At 42.3% G+C, this 22,808-nt stretch overlaps 1 protein-coding gene and 1 non-coding gene across 2 annotated transcripts in view; both read left to right on the plus strand.

The window, feature by feature from the left end:
- Positions 1-9,526, plus strand: part of mtch2 (mitochondrial carrier homolog 2) — a 51,679-nt gene extending 42,153 nt beyond the window's left edge. The window contains exon 13 of the mRNA XM_073049065.1: positions 7,494-9,526. Within this exon, the coding sequence (XP_072905166.1) occupies positions 7,494-7,580 (87 nt within the window). The 3' untranslated portion in view covers positions 7,581-9,526. The remainder of the gene's footprint in view (positions 1-7,493) is intronic.
- Positions 3,975-4,105, plus strand: LOC140729887 (small Cajal body-specific RNA 14). Its single transcript, XR_012099429.1, has one exon.
- Positions 9,527-22,808: the final 13,282 nt, after the last annotated feature.

The following is a 22,808-nucleotide window of genomic DNA, read 5'->3' on the forward strand; positions in this document are numbered from 1 at the left end:
ATAGATCATTGAAATGTCATGCCCAGCTACAGAACATGATCTGATTGAATGGTGGAATAGGCTCAAGGGACTGAGAGACATATTCTAGCTTCTAATTATTATATATGTTGGTAATCAAAAAGGTTAAAGGAATGGTAGTTATACCAATGATAGATTCTACAGTCATACAAAATCCTGCGTGGAAATTACCTGGAGGTCTGATGGTAGTTGTGCCACCAGGATTTACTGGCCTTAGAGGAGTAGGTGTATTAGAATGAGGCATGGACACAGGGTTACATTGAGTTCAGATGATAACCCAGGCTTTGTATTTCTGGAATCTAAAAAATGAAGTGGTTATTTAATAGAAGTCTTCAGGGTTATTGATAGGACATGTAGAGGTTTTATTGATTGTGGGGTTTAAGATTAGGAAGCATATTCTAAAAGTTAAAGCCAGGTCCTTCAGGTATGAGAATGTGCATTGCTTGTATGTAAGAACATGTATAAAATATGAGCAGTGGTTGTTTACACAGACCCCAAATCTGCTCTGCTATTGCACGGCTGATGTTAGGCACAGCTCCACTTTCTGAGTAGGTCCTGGAATCCGTGATTTACCTAAGTTCATTTATTATTAGTCTTGAACATACTAAATAACTGAATCTCCAGCAGCTCACTGAGGAACCCTAATCGCTACCTCAACATAACAACCCTATGACCACTTTGCATTATAAGAAAATGTGTTTATTTTTGTTCTAGTACTGTTCCTGTATTATTTATGTATAAGCTATGTTTTTTTCTAAATGTTGTGCCTCAAATAATAAGCGCCTGTGGCAAGTAAGTGTCTGATTGCATTTATGCATTCATGTAATTATGCCTATGATAATATACTCAATTTGAAAAGAACTCAAAAGATTCACAATATTTTGAGAGATTCAGGTCACCTTCATCTCTTACCCAGTTGGATGCATACACTTAACATTTCATGTCAAGTCACTTGTTATTGTCATTTCGACCATAACTGCTGGTACAGTACACAGTAAAAATGAGACAACGTTTTTCAGGACCATAGTGCTACATGAAACAGTACAAAAACTAGACTGAACTATGTGAAAAACAACACAGAAAAAAAACTACACTAGACTGCAGACCTACACAGGACTGCATAAAGTGCACAAAACAATGCAGGCATTACAATAAATAATAAACAAGACAATAGGCACAGTAGAGGGCAGTAAGTAGGTGTCAGTCCAGACTGTGGGTATGGAGGAGTCTGATAGCTTGGCGGAAGAAACTGTTACATTGTCTGATCGTGAGAGCCCGAATGCTCTGGTGCCTTTTCCCAGATGGCAGGAGGGAGAAGAGTTTGTATGAGGGGTGCATGGGGTCCTTCATAATGCTGTTTGCCTTGCAGATGCAGCGTGTAGTGTAAATGTCCATAATGGCGGGAAGAGAGACCCCGATGATCTTCTCAGCTGATCTCACTATCCGCTGCAGGGTCTTGCGATCCAAGATAATGCAATTTCCAAACCAGGCAGTGATGCAGCTGCTCAGGATGCTCTCAATACAACCCCTGTAGAATGTGTTGAGGATAGAGGGTGGAAAATGGACTTCCTTCAGCCTTCGCAGAAAGTAGAGATGCTGCTGGGCTTTTTTTTGCTATGGAGCTGGTGTTGAGGGACCAGGTGAGATTCTTCGCCAGGTGAACACCAAGAAATTTGGTGCTCTTTACCATCTCTGCTGAGGAGCCGTCGATGTTCAGCGAGGAGTGGTCGCTCCATGCCCTCCTGAAGTCAACAACCATCTCTTTTGTTCACATTCGGAAACAGTTTGTTGGCTTTGCACCAGTCTGTTAGCAACTGCACCTCCTCCTTATATGCTAACTCATCGTTCTTGCTGATGAGACCCACCACGGTCATGTCATCGGCGAACTTGATGATGTGGTTCGAGCTATGTGTTGCAGCACACACCTTTACCCTGTCGAGCCCCTCAGGGCCTTGTATTTTTCAATCATCTAAATTCTGGACAGTGTAGAATAATAAAAGATAATGCCTCCATACTAGGAATCATTGCAGTGAATTTATTCTACACTGTCTTTAACCTAATATGTTCATCCTGAAATGGTAATAGAACTTCATGATGTAATACTTCATTTTCCTTGCAATAAAAGGGAACATTTTATGCGCTGCCTTAATTACTGTACCAGCATGTCTCTTGGCATCAACATCTCTCTAAACAGTGGTTTTCAACTTAAGTAATCCTGTTTTACTATTCTCTTCTCAGTGTGGTTAATGTCACCTTTATCCACGTTTAGCTGCATCTTTCACAGTCTTGCTCACTGAGTTAACTGTTTAATGCTTTTGCAGACTACTCGTACTTTCTTTACAGTTTGCTTTCCCTGCTGTCTTCATATCAGCAGTAAACTTTGATTTAATACACCAGCTCCCTCTACCTTACTCATTGTTCATTTGTAATAGTGGTGGTCTCAGCATTAATCCCTGTTGTACTGTATGTCATGATTTATCTATGTAAAAGTGAATCCCTGTATTCTGTATTTTTAAAACTTAACCCATCTTTATCTGTGCTAGTATAATAACCTTGATGTCATAAACATTCTGTGTCAAATGACTTTTAGAAATGCCATTACACTGCGTCAACTGGTTTTCTTCTTCTCCACTCTACTTTTGTATATGTGAGTTCTGTTACATTATGCCCCTCCCGTAAGACTGCCTCTTGAATTATCTGATTCTGTAATCTACATATTGAATAACTGAGGTCCTAGCATAGGTTCTTAAATGACTTCATTTCATTATCCTTCCTCAACCTTCTACCAGATAACTAAGATCAATACATTTTCATCAATTCATAAGCATTAATTTGCACTTTATCATATAGGTTCTGCAAATCTATACAAAATATACATATGTACATTCCCTTTCAACCAATTCCTGACTTTGGTTAGATTCATTAGACACAAACCACCTTTACAAAGTGAATGAGAATCGTGTCAACAAAGTTGAGGAGTGAGGTATTAGAAGGTGGTTAATGTCCCTTTACTTGAGGGCTACAAGGGCAAGTCAGGAAACTGTAGGCTGGTAAGTCTAACATTAGTGGTGGGAAAACTACTGGAGATAGTATTTGCATCTGGAAAGTCAGAGTCTGATTAGGGGTAGTCAGCATGGATTTGTGTTTGGAGAAAATTATGGTTAAGATTGCAGTTCTCTGGGGAGCAACACACACAAAATGCTGGTGGAACGCAGCAGGCCAGGCTGCATGATGCTGCCTAGCTTGCTGTGTTCCACCAGCCATTTGTGTGTGTTGCTTGAATTTCCAGCATCTGCAGATTTCCTCGTGTTTGAGTTCTCTGGGGAGTATTGCTGAACTGAGGAACATACGTATTCTCTGAAAGCAGCTACACACAGTGGTGAAGAAGGCTGATGGCATATTTGTGTCACTGAGTACAAGAGTTGGGATATTCTGATTATACAAGACACTGGTGAGACCACATTTGTGTGCAGTTCTAGTCACTGCAGTACAAAGAATATTCACAAAGATGTTGCTGAGATTGTACACTTGAGTTATAAGGAGAGACCGAATAGGCCAGGATTAATTTCCCTGGAGTGAAGGAGGTGGAGGAGTGAGCTTATAAAGAGTTACAAAATCATGAGGGTCATAGATTGGGCAGATAGTCATACTTTTTCTTTGAAGGACATGTTTAAGGTGAGAGGGGAAAGATTTAAGAGAGGCAAGTTTATCACAGTGGCTGGTGGGTATATGGAAAAAGCTGCCATGGGCAGGTACAATTACAATGTTTAAAAGACATTTGATACATGGATAGGAAAGATTTAAAGGGAAGTCGGCTAAGGACAGACCTGTTTCCCACTAACCTAACTGGGACTAGTTTAGGTATACATCTTAGTTAACATGGATTTTGGGGCCAAATGACCTATTTCCTTGCTGAGTAACTCTTAACTCTATGTCCTGCCTTATCACATATCATTGTGGATATTCTCAACTGCTACATTATCCAGCTGATATGATGTGGCTGGAATATACCACACAGATTAAAGATGGTTCTCACCGACAGGCCCTGTGGAGTTAGCAGGGTTTCTGTGCGATGGTTCCTAACATCTCTTTGCAATGTGCACAAGGTTGATTCCAGTCTGGGGATGCTGGCTGTTATACATCAAGCTGAGAGCATACACCTTTTTGCTATTCAGCAGGATTATTTTTTAATTGTGCATGTTAAGTTATATGGGCTGTAACATTTATTGAAGTTAGTTGGATAGGCTTGCACGTATTGGATAAGTTAGCTAAGCAAGGTCTGGCACACAGTATTACCCTGCCAGTCATTCATATTCTTTGCACAGGCACATTATGTACAAGACTCTGCCAAGTCCATTACTCTAGTAGTTGGATCTCTGCTCCAGGTTTCGGTCCAGGCATATGTCATTGCATAGTATATATATGGAAGTTTACACATGCCCATCAGTGCCTTGGGTGTCTTTTACATTTATCCTTGTTGGAAGGTTTGCTAGTGCTACTCCAGGGGTTTAAGCTGGAGTTGCAGGGGAGTGGAACCAAAGTGCCATGGCAACTAATGGAGTCATTGTGGGAAAAGCAGATGTTAAGCCTACAGGAACCAAAAGGTTGAGCATGGTGGGACTTTCATTCAAAGTTGCATCTATTTCAATGCAGAAAGTATTGTGGATGAGGTATATGAGCTAAGATCGTGGATCAGCACACGGAATTATGTTATAGCCATAAGCCACTGTATCTTTCCTTCAGGGTTCATCAGATGCATGGGGGGGGGGGGGGGGGCTTGCATATCTAGACAGCAAGGCACAGCATCCATGATCAACCCTGAGCAATGGAGGCCTCGGAGAGTGAGACATGGTTCCATGCAGGCAGGACTAGCAGATAGTATTCCAGGGTTCCATTGTTTTAGACATGTTAGAAGGGGAGATATTAAAGAGGAAGGAATGGCATTACTAGTTATGAAAATATCATAGCAATGCTGAGACTGGAGGGTTCACAAACCAAGGCTATATGGATGGAACTGACCACGTTATTAGGATTATATTATTGACCTCCCAATAATCAGTAGTAATTAGAGGAGCTAATTTGTAGAGAAATAGCAGACAGTTGCAAGAAAAATAAGGCTATGATAGATGATTTTAACTTTCTACATGTTAACTGGGACTCCCATACTGTAAAATGGCTGGAGGGGCTAGAATTTGTCAAAAGTTGCAGGAGAGTTTTCTTTATCAATATATAAAGATAGTAGATCTCCTATTAGGGAACACTTTGGATCTAGTGATCATAATTCCCTTAGCTTCAGATATATATATGTGTGTGTGTGTGTGTGTATATGTATGTGTGTGTGTGTAAATATATATATATATATAGAGAGAGAGAGAGAGAACAATAGGACTGGTCCATGCGTTGAGATTCTAAATTGGCAAAAGGCCAATTCTGATGGCAATAGAAGGATTTGGCAGATGTGGATTGGGATGGGTTGTTTTCTGGCAAAGGGATGCTTGGTAAGTGAGAGTCTTTCGAAAGTGAGATTTTGAGTACAGCGGTTGTATGTTCCTGTTAGAATAAAAGACAAGGCCAACAGGTTTAAAGAACCTTGGTTTATTACTGATATTGAGGGCTTGTTAGTCCTGACGAAGGGCCTTGGCCCGAAACATCGACTGTACTTCTCCCTATAGATGCTGCCTGGCCTGCTTTGTTCCACCAGCATTTTATGTGTGGTGTTAGGGTGGTTAAGTCCACAGGGTCTGACAAGGTGTCCCTTCAGACGCTTTAGGAGGCTAGTACAGAAATTGCTGGGGCCCTGACAGAGTTACTGTATTTAAAATGCCCTTCGCCATGGGTGCGGTCCAGAGGACTGGAGGATGGCTAATGTTCTTCCATTGTTCAAGAAAGTCTCTGAGAATAAGCCAGGAAATTGTAGACCAGTGAGCCTGATATCAGTAGTGGGTAAATTATTGGAAGATATTCGAAGGGACAAGATGCACAAGTATTTAGATAAACAGGGCCTGATTAGGGATAGTCAACATGGCTTTGTGCATGATAGGTCATGTCTATACAGTTTTAGAATTTTTCATGGAAGTTACTGAAAGTTAATGAAGGAAAGACAGTGAGTGTTGTCTACATGGACGTTAGCAAGGCCTTTGACAAAGTCCCGCAAGCGAGGCTGGGCCAGACTGTTCAGTTGCTTGACAATCAAAATTGGATTCAACATTGACCTAGTGGAAAAAGCTAGAGAATGGTAGTAGGTTGCTGCCTCTCTGTCTGGAGGCTTGTGAGTAGTGGTGTGCTGCAGGGATTGGTGTTGAAATCCATTGTTGCTTGTCATCTATATTAATATTTGGATGATAATGTGGTAAACTGGATCAGCAAATTTGTGAATGACACCTAGACTGGGGGAATAGTGGACAGTGAGGAAGGCTATTAAAGCTTGCAGTAGAATCTGGACCAACTGAAAAGATGGTCTGAAAATGGCAGATGGAATTTAGTGTAGACACCTCTGAGATTGTAAGGAAATAGTTGAATTTTATTACCAATTGCTATATGCTAAAATGTGTAATACAAAATGGAAGCTTGTAAAACAAACTAATGTTAGTCTGGAATGTAAGAATGGTTAGAGAAAGTACAAGGGAACCAGTCCACAGGCATGTTTTGAGAACTTAGTGTAAGTACTGGTCTGTAATCTGGAGATGTGTATGGATGCACAGCCTTGAGATTAGGTACTGATGAAGGACATTTGCAGACCTGCTGTCTCTGTTTCTAAGTTATGTGACTAAGCCGAAAGTATAAGCTAGTACCACTAGGCGATGAAAAAGTATTGGGGTAAAAGCTATGTTATTTTTTGAAGAGGTTTTGAAGGCCATAAAAGGGACACCTTGGTGCAGTAGGTAAACCTTCTCTTAGGTTGGGTCGTAGCCAGTTTTGAAAGAGGCAGGCAGCTAACTAGCTGTTGGAGTAGCTAGAGTTGTAGCTAGCTAGAGTATGTTGTGTGGAGTGACTTAAGCATTATTTTGTCCCTTTTCCTACTTTTTAAAATCATTTTTCTTTCTTCTTTATGTTTTTCTTTATATTTTTATAGCTTTTATATTAATAAAATTGAAAGAGTAATGGAGAAAATCTACAAGCATGTTGCCAGGACTTGAGCACCTGAGTTATGGGGAAAGCTTGGACAGGTTAAGACTTTATTCCTTGGATTGTAGGAGGAGGGAAGATTTGATGGAGGTATACAAAATTGTGAGGGGTATAGATAGGATAAATGCAAGCAGGCTTTTTCCACTGAGATTGCATGAGACTGGAACTGGAGGTCATAGGTTAAGGGAGAAAGGTGAAATAGTTAAGGGAAGCATGATGAGGAACTTCTTCACTCAGAGGATGGTGTGAGTGTGGAACACGCTGTAGTGCTCTATGACTCTGTACTTCCAACTCCTCTCCTGTTCTGTTTCTAGAGTTTCTCTCTTAATATTTCCTCATTTCTCTTTCAGGGGAACATGAGCCGAGGGAACAGTCTGTTTTTCCGGAAGGCACCAGCTGGGCGGAATTATGCACTTGATCAGAAGCGATTTGTGTAAATGCATGTTGGCGAGGAGCTGTGAATGGGACAAACTGGGTTGTGGGCAAAGGGTGGGGGTGGGATGTGATTTGTATGATTTTTGTTTACAATGATGTTTTTAATGATGTAGTGTTGATCCACACTGGCACAATGTATTTTATGATGGAATGAGATGGTCTGATTGGAACAAGAAACACTTTTACTTTAATTCCCTTGATGTTAACCAGGGATTAGTAGAAATGATCTTTGTGAGGTTTTCCAGGGTATACCACATTTGTGGGGATGAGGCATTCCACCAAGATCACAGCACCTTTCTAAGAAAGGTAAAAAAAAAGACTTGGAAAATGGGGGAAATGAGATTTTTGTATGCAATTAGTCATTTGCTTCACCTGCTCCCCTTGCATTCTTAATGGAAGGTTTCTGTTTTAAGCTCCCCCAACCCCCACCCTCCCTCTCACACCCCCCTCACTCGGTACACCCTGCTCGCCCATCCCATCTCCCTCACTCCCTCGCACTTCAGCTCTTCACCAGGACGTGGACTGTACTGGAGACATTATATACCTCACTCCAGTCTCTCTTCGCAGTGAGATAGATCAGCGAGTCTGATCCTGTCTGGGAAGAGCTGCGTAGGGGTTACACACTAAGATCCTGAACCCTTTCCCCACTTCACTAGCAGGCACTCTAACAGCAACCTGTCCTGCAAGCATCTTTTCCCAGGTTCTTGCCATCTTCCTTATCTCAGCATGCAGTGTAGCACTGCATGCGCCCTCTAGGCCAAGAGGGAGAGGCTGTCCTAATTATTTTTATTAATAAATTAATTTACTTTTATTTTCCTAATCTCATAACCAAAATTCCAGTTTGGTAACAACAGGTGGAAGGTTGGCTGATATGAATGTTTCCAAAACTGGTGCTTCACCCCTGGGGCTGTTCTTCTTCCAGTGACTGTTCCCCCACCAGCAGTGAGAAGTGGCACACAGCCCCAGTGTTGCACTGGCGCCTCTGTGAAGAACAAGCCTGCCAGTCTAGGGTACGTTAACTGCCTGTGTTGAAATCTGTTCAATAAAGCAGGTTTGTGCAGCGTTCTGATTTTCCTAAAATGTGTTATAGTCTAATGGTGGCTCCTCTCCAGGCAAAATAGAGCGTGGTCAAACACTAAACCACTTTGCTTGTACCGTAAATGTTATCCTGCTGAGTTCATTTAAGAAGGTTTGTGTCTTGAACCAATTAAAATAATTGATTTCAATGCAAAGAGACAATTTCAACCTCTTCTGCACCCGAGTTCAGAGAATGCAGTTCCCCTCACCTTGAGCTGTGGGACAGTCTGCATTCATTTCTATAGAGTGGCTGTCATGCACCAACATCTCCATCGAGTATATAGAATCAGTGTAAAGGCTCATTCAAAGTATGTATACATTATACACCTTTGAGATTTATCTCCTTACAGGCAGCTACAAAACAAAGAAACCCAAAAACCCTTTTCAGAAAAAAGAGACTGTCAAGCACCCAATGTGTAGTGAAAAAACAAATTGCACAAACAATAAAAGTAAACAAAAAGCATTTAGAACTGAGTTTTACGAAAGTGAGTCCACAGACACAAAGTGAGGCATCACTGCATCTGGAGCAGGACACAGCCTCCATTCAGACAGAGCCAAGTAAACATCTCTCGCATCTGGTCCTGACACCCTGATCTTTCCAATCTAGCTTGATGCTTAAATTGGCCAAACATTGGGTCCTGTTTTTATACATTCTGGGGCCAGGACCCCACTGCCACAATTTGGCTGGTACCCAACCTTTGGCATTTGGCCCAGTGCTTAAATTGATCGTACCTTGGGTGCTTCCTTGTTCTCCGGGGCGGACTTCACCTCCGCCCGCCTCGACTCTGCCTTGCCTCCACCTCACCTCTCCAGTGTTTGCTGTGATTGTGTACCAGAAAAAGCATTATTAATAAAGAATTTAGTTGTTTTCTTTGTTTTGTTTGCGGCCAATAAGTAGTCGCTGGGCTTCACCAGCACCATCTTAAACCGGCCAGAGTTTGTGATGTTGGACATGGAGTAGGGAATCAAGAAGATAATGTCTGCGGACTCTATCAGAAAGGTAAGATATATTAGTACCAGGCTACCAACGGTCTCACGTATATTAAGAAGCCTGTGTGTTTGGAATTGGAAGTTAGTAAATCTAATTCAGAAGGTTCAACAAAATGGGGATCAGGGGTTCTCATAGCAAACTCCGTTTTATAAATGGCCTGAGGACTGTGGAAGTCATAGGAATGATGATCCTTCCCCTTCCTGCTCCAGAGTTCTGAGATGTAACTACTTGCAGTATTAAGCTAATGTAAAGGAGATTAGAGGATATTTTGATTACTAAGATAAACTTATAAAAGCCAGTATACATGCATCAGGAATAATTAAAACCAGTAGTTACACATTAAACCTAACTTTAAATGGATTTTTTAAAAAATCAGAGTGAAGTAGAGGAAGGGCCACTGCAGCAGCCTTCACACTCGCCCTAGACTCCATCTGATAGCAGACTACATGTTGTCACATTCCACTGAGTAGACCAATGCATTTGTATCTGGTGGTCGTCTGAACAGATATGGTAGGGGGAAAGACTAAAGAAGATCAAGACTGCAGGTTAGTATCAGTACTGAGAAGTAAGAGGGCAAAAGTGGAAAATTTAAGCAGGATTTCTGAAGACGAACACTTGATACAGAATAAAACACACAAAGTGTTGGAGGAACACAGTAGGGCAGGCAGCATCCATGGAAATAACAAAACAGGCAGAGACTTCTTCAGGACTTCATACAGGTTGTGAGGTCTTCTTGTAGATACGTGAAGTAATGGATTCAACACAGGACCAGTACCATAAGATATAGGAGCAGAATTAAGCCATTTGGCCGATTGAGGCTGCTCTGCCTTTTCATCATGGCTGCTACATTTTTCCTCTCAGCCCCAATCTCCTGCTTTCACCACCCCCCCCCCATCCCTTCATGCCCTGACTAATCAATAATCTATCGATCTCTGCCTTAAATATACATAAAGATTTGGCACTAAAGAAAATCTTCCTCATCTCCACTCTAAAAGGATATCTCTCTATTCTGAGCTTGTGTCCTCTAGTTGTAGACACTCCCACCATAGGAAACATCCTCTTCACATCTACTCTATCAAGGCCTTTCACCATTCAATAGGTTTCAATGAGGTCATCCCTCATTCTTCTGGATTCTAGTGAATACAGGTCCAGAGCCATCAAAAGCTCTTCATATGAAAAGCTATTCAATCCTGGAATAATTTTCGTGAACCTCCTTTGAACCCTCCAGTTTTAGCTCATCCTATCTAAGGGGCCCAAAACTGCTCCCAGTACTCCAATTACACCTTGCCAGTGTTTTATAAAATCTCAACATTACATTCTTGCGTTTATATTCTATTCCTCTTGAAATGAATGCTAATATCGCATTTGCCTTCTGTACCACAGACTCAACCTGCAAATTAACCTTTATGGAATCCTGCACAAGGACTCCCAAGTCCCTTTGCACCTCAAATTTTTATATTTTCTATACATACTTTTTCATTTCTTCTACCAAATTGCATGACCATATACTTCCCAACACTAGTTTATCTGCCACTTCTTTGCCCATTCTTCTAATCTATCAGTCCTGTAGCCTGTCTACATCCTCAAAACTACTTGCTCCTCCACTTATCTTCGTATCGTCTGCAAACTGCAACAAAGCCATCAATTCCATCATTCAAATCATTTACATATAGTGTAAAAAGAATCAATCCCACCACAAAGCCCTGTAAGTCACCACTAGTCACTGGCAACCAACCAGAAAAGGCTCCTTTTATTTCCACTCTTTGCCTCCTGGCAATCAACCACTGCTTTATCCATGCTGAACTTTACTATAATACCATGGGCTCATAGCTTGTTAAGCAGCTTCATGTGTGGCACATTGTCAAAGGCCTGAAAATCAAAGCAAACAATATCAACTGATTCTCCTTTGTCTATCCTGCTTGTTATTTCTTCAGAGTTCCAAAAGATTTGCCCTTGAGAGAACCATGCTGACTACATTTTATCATTTATTTTATCATGTGCCTCCCAAGTACCCCAAAACCACATCTTTAATAATCAATTCCAACATCTTCCCAACCACTGAGGTCTCACTAACTGGCCTATAATTTCCTTTCTTCTGTCTCTCCCTTCTTGAAGAGTGGAGTGACATTTGCACTTTTCCAGTCTTCCATAACGATTCCAGAATAATGTTTCTTGATAAATCATTACTAATGCACCCACAATCTCTTCAGCCACCTCTTTTAGAACCCTAGGGTGTGCTCCATCTGGTCCAAATGACTTAACTACCTTCAGACTTTTCAGTTTCTGAAGAACCTTCTCCCTAGTAATGGTAACTTACCACACTTCATGACCTCTGACACCTGGAACTTACACCATACTGCTGGTATCTTCCATGGTGAATAAAATACAAAATGCTTAGTTAGTTTGTCCACTATTTCTTGTCCCCATTACTACCTCTCCAGCATTGTTGGATTATACACTCGCCTCTCTTTTACACTATGTATCTGAAGAAACTATTGGTATTCTATTATTAACTAGACTACTTTCATATTCCATCTTTACCTTAATTACTTTTTTAGTTGCCTTTTGTGTTTTTTTTTATAAAGGTTCCCGATCCTCTAACTTCCCACTGATTTTTGCTCTATTGTATGCCCTCTCTTAGGCTTTTGTGTTGGCTTTGACTTGTTAATCACGGTTGTGTCATCTTGCCTGTAGAATATTTATTCCTGTGCCTTACAAATTGCTTCCAGAAATTGCAGCCATTGCTGCTCTGCCATTATCCCTAGCAGTGTTATTTTCCGATCAATTCTGGCCAACTCCTTTCTCGAGCCTCTGCAATTCCCTTTACTCCACTGTACTACTGATACATCTAACTTTAGTTTCTCCTTTTCAAATGTCAGGGTGAATTTGATCATATTATGATTGCCTGCCCCTAGGGGATCTTTTACCTTAAACTCTCTAATCAATTCCAGTTCATTGCATAACACCCAATCCAGAATAATTGATCCCCTAGTGGCTCAACCACTAGCTGCTTGAGAAAGCCATTTCTCGAGAAATTCCTCATGTGTTTCTCAAAAGTAGCTCCTTGGGCTTTAATCACTTGGTTAACAATGTACTCAGTTCAAATGGGTCAACTCATCATTCAATTTCCTTCCATTCCTCATAATATCCTGAGTCCATCCTCTTGTACACTGAAGGAATGGACAAGATTTGGACTTTTTCCTCCAAGTAGGCACCAGATAACATCTGAAGACTATCTCTGGCTCCAGTTGTGCTCTTGGTGAAGGCTGCAAAGTTGAAGAGTTTCCTCTTCCTGCTGCTGTTCAGCGCTTACTTCAGCAAGGAGTTGGGAGTCAAGATGAAGGTTGTGTGACAACAGAGAGACAGTTGAACTTTGAATGGGTGCATTGTGCACCCACTGATGAGGAACACAGTGTGCATTTCATTGTGGAGCAGATAGAGGATGGCCTCCCATTTTATTTGCAGACGAACTGAAGAATCTCCATCCACCTTTGCTGATGGAATTGAAAGATTTTGCAAGATAAAGGAAACCACACATGGTGATTGATGCTGCCCCTAGGCTTATTGCATAGTGATGATTCAGAGAGCCTCAATATGTAGGATCACCTTTGGGATGCCAAGTGGAGCTCCATGGTTCCCAGGAAGAGACTCGTTGCAATGGGCAGTGGTTCTCCCTGTGGTGCACAGGAAAGCTCTGTAGTTTCTAATGGTCTTCCTTTTTCTACTGATGGTCACGATCATCAAATCTCTGGAAAGCCCCTGGCACCTGCCTGGATGAAGGACAGGTCACGCCAATTTCTCTACCATGTTTTAGTACATCATCGGGGATGTAGTCTGCTCCAGAGACTTTGTATTTCATTTGTCGATAGCCTTTGGAACCCCTTATACTGCAACAGGGAGAAAAGAACGCTTACATCAAAGAGTGGATCGATATCTACTGGCAAGATAGGCAAACCAATGACAGTATCCAATATCCCAGTATCACCAACTTTGCAGTGCTCATCCCACTCATGCAGGCCTGGAGGGAAGGTCACAACTAAAAAAGAGTTCTTGAGAAATGTAACTTCCTGACTGGGAATGCTTGGCCCAAGGCTGCTCAAACTGATGATGAAGCATTGGGGAGGATTGGGGAAACTTTGGCTCCCTCTGAAAGGAGCATGTGGAGAACAAACTCAAGCAGTAGATGGAGCATACAAGAAACCAAACTCTCACCCAGCTGCATGGTCATACATCTCCAGTGGCAGAGAATGTGGTACCTGCACTCAGCTTAGCTTAGAACCCATTAGTGAACACATTACCCTATCACACAATACAATCATTCCATAACCATGTGTACTTTACCAATATCTATTGACTGTAATCATCCTTCCACACATTATTTATCATAAACATTTACCCCATCATGTGGTTATACTACCAACAACTGATCTGCACACTTTATTCTTTCTCTCCCCATTTCTGTGGACTGTGACCACCAATGTACTTTCCTCCCTTCTCAGTTTTTCCTGTATGTTCAATCACAGGAGTGGGGGTGGGACAAGATGGCCCTCAAGCCTGCTATAGCATTTGGTGTCCATTGCTGTTCTGATTCTTGACCTGAACACATTTTTAATCCCTGATTCCCCAAATATCCAAACATTTTCTAAGGTGTGATGATATTTCACCATTCACAAAATACAACTGATATCTCTGCAACTACTTCTTAAACATTAGGATGATAGCCTTCAAATCCAGGGGACTTGTTTGCTTTTAGCCCCATTATTCAGAGTAGTTATTTTTTTCTGTAGTGAATGAGGTTTTAAAGTCTTCCCTCTTTTAAAACCCTTTAATTTTACAACTTGCCTTTTAACAGGGAAATATTTAGTTTTTTAAAAAACTTGTAGAAACTTACTGTCTGTTTTTATTACCTGCTACTTTATTCTCATTTTCTATCTTATCTCTCTTAATTTCTTCTCGTCATCCTTTGTTGGTTCCAAAAATGTTCCCAATCTTCTGACCTACCATTAATCCTCCCAATGTTGCACATCTTACAATTTCAAACCATCCTTGACTTCCTTAGTTTGTAGGAGGAGGATGATCAAAGTCTGGCCAAACAGAAGTTGCACACAGCCTAGCATTAGGTGAGGGAACTTGGGGAGTCATGCTGGAGTATTGGTGGTTCTTAAACCTACACTGTCACAGAGGACTCTGACAAAACAGTTTTTAGATGGTTATTTGATAAGATGAATGTGAACACACAGAGAAGGTCAGCAACTGTCAGATCTATCTCATGGAATGCCAGAGATGCAAGGAGAATAGAAGGGGTCCGTTGCTATATTCACACACCACAACCTCTGTTTTAAGGGTCCAGCAACACTCCCATCTCCAGAACATGGAGGAGGAATATATCCTCCAGACACCACCACTACTCAAAATTTTGGCTGATCATCCATTTCAGTGCCCTGGTCCCACCTTCTCTCCATGGTCTTCGATCACTGCAGCTTTAAGAAATACATCTCCATCTTCAGGAATACACTTAATAATTGTTTTTTTTTCTAAAAAAAACAATACAGTAGGCTTAAGTGTACTGTATCTCTTCTAGTTGTGTCAGATTAACTAGTCTGCACTTCCTCAATTTTATATGCCTCTTCTTTGTTTCTAGTCCTATCTGAGTCCCTGCCTATGCCATCATTGAGTCCTCTTTCCCAACTTAATTTTGTATCCCAAATGAAGAATAATTGTTATCATTAATATATACCTTCTTTAGAAATGCTTATCTTGCACAACCTCTAAGTCCCAGAACACATTCTACTTCCTGAGGAGGCTGCAGGGAGTTGAACTACACACACCTATATTAGTGTTATTCTACAGACGTGCAGTAGAGAGAGTTCTAATATGCTGCATCACTGCATTGTAGGGAAACTGCATTGCAGTGGACAGGAAGGCTTGCCAACAGGTGGTCAAAACTGCCCAGTGCCTCACTGGTACCACCCTACCCACCATCAAGGACATAAATACAAAAAGATGCCAGAAAAGGGCCAGCAACATCATGAAGGATCCCACCCACCCTGCTCAGGGATTATTTGTCTCACACCCATCAGGAAGGAAGCTATGTAGCATCCACACCACGACCATACAGTCCCAAAAACAGTTACCTTTCCCAAGCAGTAAGGCTGATCAACACTGCCCACTGACTCACTTCCCTTCCACTCAACACCACCACTTTATCACTTCCTGTCAGAGTCACCTTATATACAGACACTCCTGTGTCTGGTGTTACTTTATAGAAATAAAATAAATCTATGTATATAAGCTATCTTACGTATTTATATTGTGCTTTTTAAATTTTTTTCTTTCTCTTGTATTTTTTTTCTATGCTTCAGTGGATCCAGAGTAACAATTATTTTGTTTTCCTTTACATCTGTGTACCAGAAATGGCATTTAACTACCCGGAGTCTTGAATCGTTCCCCATTTACAACCAAATCATCTATCACCACCAACCTGGGAAGCACACTCCTATACTTTCCTTTATTCTGATTCACAACCTGAGCTTCGGATTTAGGTCTCCATCTTGCTGAGGAATTCTGTCATGTTATGGTCACTCCATGATCTCAAAATGGCGGTGCAGGCTCGAAGGGCCGAATGGTCTACTTCTTCACCTATTGTCTATTGTCTTTGCAAGGGGACTCCACACAGCAGAACTGTTAATTATTTCTTCCTCAGGATAGCCTCATTCTTGTCGATCAAATAATTGGTCTTAAAAATCACCCTGTATACACAGCTCCTCCATGGTGTTATTGCCAAATTGGTTTGACCTGTCTATATGTTGATTGAAGTTGCTCACCATTGCAATAGTACCCTTGTTCTAGTTTCTATTTAATTTCATCCCCTAGTTCACTACCACTGTCTGGGTGTCAACATGTAGCTTACACTAATGTTCCCTGGCCCTTCATGTTTCTTAGCTCTACACCAAGATTTTCTAGCCAATGTCCATCCTCGCTACTACAATGATGTCCTCCTTTACTAATCCTACCTTCTCACCTTTTTTGGCTATACTTTCTAAACATTCAACACCCCAGATGTTCAGCCCCCAGCCTGTCAACCTGCAAATGTGATAGCAACAGTATAATAACCATTCTGATCTACTTCTGCTTCCTGGATCAGGTGAGGCTCCGATAGAGCTTTACAAGGTTACCCTGCTTCTATCACTCTGATGAAATGAGAGGTCATGTTTGTGTCACACAGAGACACCCTGAACACTTTAGGAAGAGTGATATGTCATCAGGAAACAACTGGATATCCTTTCTGAGCAGTAAATGCCATTAGAAAATGCTAGAGGAACTCAGCAAATCAGGCAACATCTATGGAGGGGAATAAACAATTGATGTTTTGGGCTGGGACCTTTCATCAGAATTGTAAAGTCTGGCTTCTGTCCCCTTCCTTTCCAGTCCATATGAAGAGTCTCAGCTAGAAGTGTTGGCTGTTTATTCCCCTCCATAGATGCCCCTTGGCTTGCTGAGTTCCTTCAGCATTTTGTATGTGTCAGTCTATATTTCTAGCATCTGCAGAATCTTTTGTGTTTATGAGATGGCATTGGAGAGCAGACTTTCTCTACTCATTGTCCATTGTTTCATTACCTTGTCCACTGTTGCACCCCATGCATTCTGCAGAGTACATGTGTAGTTGAGCCCCTTGGCTGATGGAGTTTCCACAAACCACCAAGAATCAATTGTGCTGTTTGTGAACAATGCTTGAATGGGATACTTCTGGAAAAAATATCAAATAGCATACACCATTCATCAATATCACAAAAACAAGAACATCTGCAGATGCTGGAAATCCAAAGCAACTCGCACAAAATGCTGGAGTAACTCAGCAGGTTAGGCAGCATCTATGGAAAAGAGTATGGGGTCAACATTTTGGGCCAAGGCTCTTCATCATCAATATTACAGTTGACTTTCTACTTCAGCACCCTTTCTAGCTGTATTCTAACGTCACTTCATTCCGTCATTAACCAGAAATATTTGGCTCCTGGCCTCACTACAGACTTGGTACAAACATGGACAGAAGGGCTGAACTTCAGAGGTGAAGGGAGAGTAACTGCCCTTGATGTCAAGGCAGCACTTGATGGAGTGTGGCATTGTGGAGCCCTGCTGAACTGGAGTCAATGGGAACTGGGAGAGGGAGTGGGTGGGCAGCGGGAATCAGACCCAGCACAAAGGGAGATGGTTGTGGTGGCTGGAGTTCAATAATTTTAGCCACAGGGCATCTCTGCATAAATTTTTCATGGTAGTGTCCTCAGTCTCACAATCTTCAGCTGCTTCATCAGTAACTTTCCTTAAATCATAGGGTCAGAAATAGGGATGTTCACTGAAGATTGCACCTGGAATATCTCTGTCGGTCAGGGTCGATGGAGTTGTGTCCTAGTTATCATACACAAGTCTGGGCAGTACAATATAGAGAGCAGGCTGTTGCTCATGTAGCAGGCTCCCCCACTCCATGCAGCTGATGAACCCAAAGGAACGGCTGAGACCGATACAGTTTGGCACCAGCAGCATTGCAGGAGTTACCAGTCAGCATTGAACTCAGTGTAGGACTACCTCACGGACTCCAGCTCCAGGTTTTTCCTCGGAGTGTATTCCCACAGACTTCCCCATGTGTGGGTATAGGTGCAAAGCACCAGAGGTTTGACATCTTGGAGAAGGAAACTGCACAATAGAAGATAGAACAGTACAGAACTGAACAAGCTATTTGGCCCACTATATTTTGCTGATCTTGATGCTAATTTAATACAAAATGCTCTCTTCCTGTGTATTATCTATTTCATTCCGTTCCCTACATATTCAAATGTCTATCTAAAAGCCTCTTAAACTCCACCAAACTTTTTGCATCTCAGAGGGCTGAAGAAGTTTGGTATGGGTCCCCAAATCCTAAGTACTTTCTTCAGGGGCACAACTGAGAGCATCCTGACTGGCTGCATCACTGCCTGGTATGGAAACTGTACTTCCTTCAATCACAGGACTCTGCAGAGAATGGTGCGGACAGCCCAGCACATCTGTAGATGTGAACTTCCCACTGTTAAGGACGTTTACAGAGACAGTTGTGTAAAAAGGGCTCGAAGGATCATTGGGGACCTGAGTCACCCCAAGCACAAATTGTTCCAGCTGCTACTATCCGGAAAACGGTACCGCAGCATTAAAGCCAAGAACAACAGGCTCTGGGACACACAACTTCCTCAGGCCATCAGACTGATTAATTCACACAGACACAATTGTATTTCTAAGCTATATTGACTGAACTGTTGTACATATTTATTACAAATTACAATAAATTACACATTGCTCATTTAGATGGAGACTTAACATGAATATTTTTACTCCTCATGTATGTGAAGGATGTAAGTAATAAAATCAATTTGATTATCCCTGGAGACCCATTCTAGGCATGCACCACCCTCTGTAAAAAATCTGGCCCATCTCGTCACCTTTAGACATCCCCCACCTCTAACCTTAAAAAAAATGAATTCTGGTATTTGATATTTCTATCCTGGGGAAAAGGTTCTGACTTTCTCCCCGATATCTCATAATTTTAAAACCTCTACCATGTCTCCTCTCAATAGACAATAGTCAATAGACAATAGGTGCAGAAGTAGACCATTCGGCCCTTCGAGCCTGCACCGCCATTTTGAGATCATGGCTGATCAATTCCTATCAATACCCGGTTCCTGCCTTGTCCCCATATCCCTTGATTCCCCTATCCATAAGATACCTATCTAGCTCCTTCTTGAAAGCATCCAGAGAATTGGCCTCCACTACCTTCCGAGGCAGTGCATTCCAGACCCCCACAACTCTCTGGGAGAAGAAGTTTTTCCTTAACTCTGTCCTAAATGACCTACCCCTTATTTTCAAACCATGCCCTCTGGTACTGGACTCTCCCAGCATCTGGAACATATTTCCTGCCTCTATCTTGTCCAATCCCTTAATAATCTTATATGTTTCAATCAGATCCCCTCTCAATCTCCTTAATTCCAGCGTGTACAAGCCCAGTCTCTCTAACCTCTCTGCGTAAGACAGTCCAGACATCCCAGGAATTAACCTCGTGAATCTACGCTGCACTTCCTCTACAGCCAGGACGTCCTTCCTTAACCCTGGAGACCAAAACTGTACACAATACTCCAGGTGTGGTCTCACCAGGGCTCTGTACAAATGCAAGAGGATTTCCTTGCTCTTGTACTCAATTCCCTTTGTAATAAAGGCCAACATTCCATTAGCCTTCTTCACTGCCTGCTGCACTTGCTCATTCACCTTCAGTGACTGATGAACAAGGACTCCGAGATCTCTTTATATTACTCCCTTACCCAACTCTATACCGTTCAGATAATAATCTGCCTTCCTGTTCTTACTCCCAAAGTGGATAACCTCACACTTATTCACATTAAACGCCATCTGCCAAGTATCTGCCCACTCACCCAGCCTATCCAAGTCACCCTGAATTCTCCTAACATCCTCATCACATGTCACACTGCCACCCAGCTTAGTATCATCAGCAAATTTGCTGATGTTATTTTCTATGCCTTCATCCAAATCGTTAACGTAAATGGTAAACAGCTGTGGTCCCAATACCGAGCCCTGTGGCACCCCACTAGTCACCACCTGCCATTCCAAGAAACACCCATTCACCGCTACCCTTTGCTTTCTATCTGCCAACCAGTTTTCTATCCAGGTCAATGCCTTCCCCCCGATGCCCTGAGCTTTGATTTTACCCACCAATCTTCTATGTGGGACCTTATCAAATGCCTTCTGAAAATCGAGGTACACTACATCCACTGGATCTCCCCCATCTAACTTCTTGGTTACATCCTCGAAAAACTCCAACAGATTAGTCAAGCATGATTTACCCTTGGTAAATCCGTGCTGGCTCGGCCCAATCCTATCACTGCTATCTAGATATGCCACTATTTCATCCTTAATAATGGACTCTAGCATCTTTCCCACCACTGATGTCAGGCTGACAGGTCGATAGTTCTCTGTTTTCTCCCTCCCTCCTTTCTTAAAAAGTGGGATAACATTAGCCATTCTCCAATCCTCAGGAACTGATCCTGAATCTAAGGAACATTGGAAAATGATTACCAATGCATCTGCAATTTCCAGGGCCACCTCCTTTAGTACCCTAGGGTGCAGACCATCTGGACCTGGGGATTTGTCAGCCTTCAGTCCCATCAGTCTACTCATCACCGTTTCCTTCCTAATGTCAATCTGTTTCATTTCCTCTGTTATCCTATGTCCTTGGCCCATCCATACATCTGAGAGATTGCTTGTGTCTTCCTTAGTGAAAACAGATCTAAAGTACTCATTAAATTCTTCTGCCATTTCTCTGTTTCCCATAACAATTTCACCCAATTCATTCTTCAAGGGCCCAACATTGTTCTTAACTATCTTCTTTCTCTTCACATACCTAAAAAAGCTTTTGCTATCTTCCTTTATATTCCTGGCTAGGAATATTTTTTCTCCCCGTATTGTCTTTTTAGTTAAGTACTGTTGTTCCTTAAAAACTTCCCAATCATCTGTCCTCCCACTCACCTTAGCTCTGTCATATTTCCTTTTTTTAAATGCTATGCAATCTCTGACTTCCTTTTTCAACCACTGAGGCCCCTTTCCCCCCTTTGAATCCTTCCTTCTCTGGGGGATGAACTGATTTTGCACCTTGTGCATTATTCCCAAGAATACCTGCCATTGCTGTTCCACTGTCTTTTCTGCTAGGCTATCTGTCCAGTCAACTTTGGCCAGCTCCTCCCTCATGGCTCCATAGTTTCCCCTGTTCATCTGCAACACTGACACCTCCGATCTGCCCTTATCCTTCTCAAATTGCAGATAAAAGCTTATCATATTATGATCACTACCTCCTAATGGCTCCTTTACTGCAAGATCGCTTATCAAATCCTGTTCATTACATAACACTAAATCCAGAATAGTCTTGTCCCTGGTCGGCTCTCGTACAAGCTGTTCCAAGAATGCATCCCGTAGGCACTCTACAAACTCCCTATCCTGTGGTCTAGCACCAACCTGATTCTCCCAGTTCACCTGCATGTTGAAATCCCCCATAACTACTGCGACATTACCTTTGCCACATGCCAATGTTAACTTCCTATTCAACTTGCACCCAATATCCATGCTACTGTTTGGTGGCCTGTAGACAACACCCATTTGGGTCCTTTTGCCCTTACTGTTCCTCAGTTCTATCCACACAGATTCTACTTCTCCTGACCCTATGTCCCCCCTTGCAAAGGACTGAATCTCATTCCTCACCAACAGGGCCACCCCACCCCTTCTGCCCACATTTCTGTCCCTACGATAGCACGTATACCCTTGTACATTCATTTCCCAGGTCTGATCTCCCTGCAGCCATGTCTCCGTTATCACAACAACATCATAGTTACCCATTCGCACCTGGGCTTCAAGCTTATCCGCCTTATTCCTGACACTTCGTGCATTCAGATATAGAATTTTTAACCCATTTCTCCTCTTTCTGTTTGAATTGCTGCCTATTGTGCTTAACCCAGCTCCCCGAACTCCCATCGGGCTATATGCCCCTAGAATTTTGTTGTCCTTCCTACATTTACTTATTCTTTCAACACATTTAACTCCATGTTCCGTCAGACCATCCCTCTGTACACGAGTCCTCCTTATCACTTGTTCCGCCCCACCTTCCTCTACTACACACTTAATATTCCGGAACCGTGTAGTCCCCACCTGTCCTTTATTCTTCCTCTCGCTATCCTCTCTCACATTCTGGATCCCCGCCCCCTGCAAATTTAGTTTAAACCCCCCCAAGAAGCTCTAGCAAACTTCCCTGCAAGAATGTTAGTACCACTCCAGTTCAGGTGTAAACCGTCCCTTTGGAACAGATCCCACCTTCCCTGGAACAAGGCCCAATTATCTACAAACCTGAAGCCCTCCCTCCTGCACCATCCTCTCAGCCACGTATTAATCTTTATAATCCTCCTGTTCCTTGCCTCACTCGCACGTGGCACAGGTAGCAATCCTGAGATTGTTACCCTGGAGGTCCTGCTCTTCAGCTTCGCACCTAACTCCCTACGCAGGACCCCCTCACTCATCCTACCCACATCATCGGTCCCTACATGGACCACAACATCTGGATTCTTGCCCTCCCTCTCGAGAATAA

The sequence above is a fragment of the Hemitrygon akajei genome, chromosome 6 (genome assembly GCF_048418815.1).
Source record: "Hemitrygon akajei chromosome 6, sHemAka1.3, whole genome shotgun sequence".
Lineage (NCBI taxonomy): Eukaryota > Metazoa > Chordata > Chondrichthyes > Myliobatiformes > Dasyatidae > Hemitrygon > Hemitrygon akajei.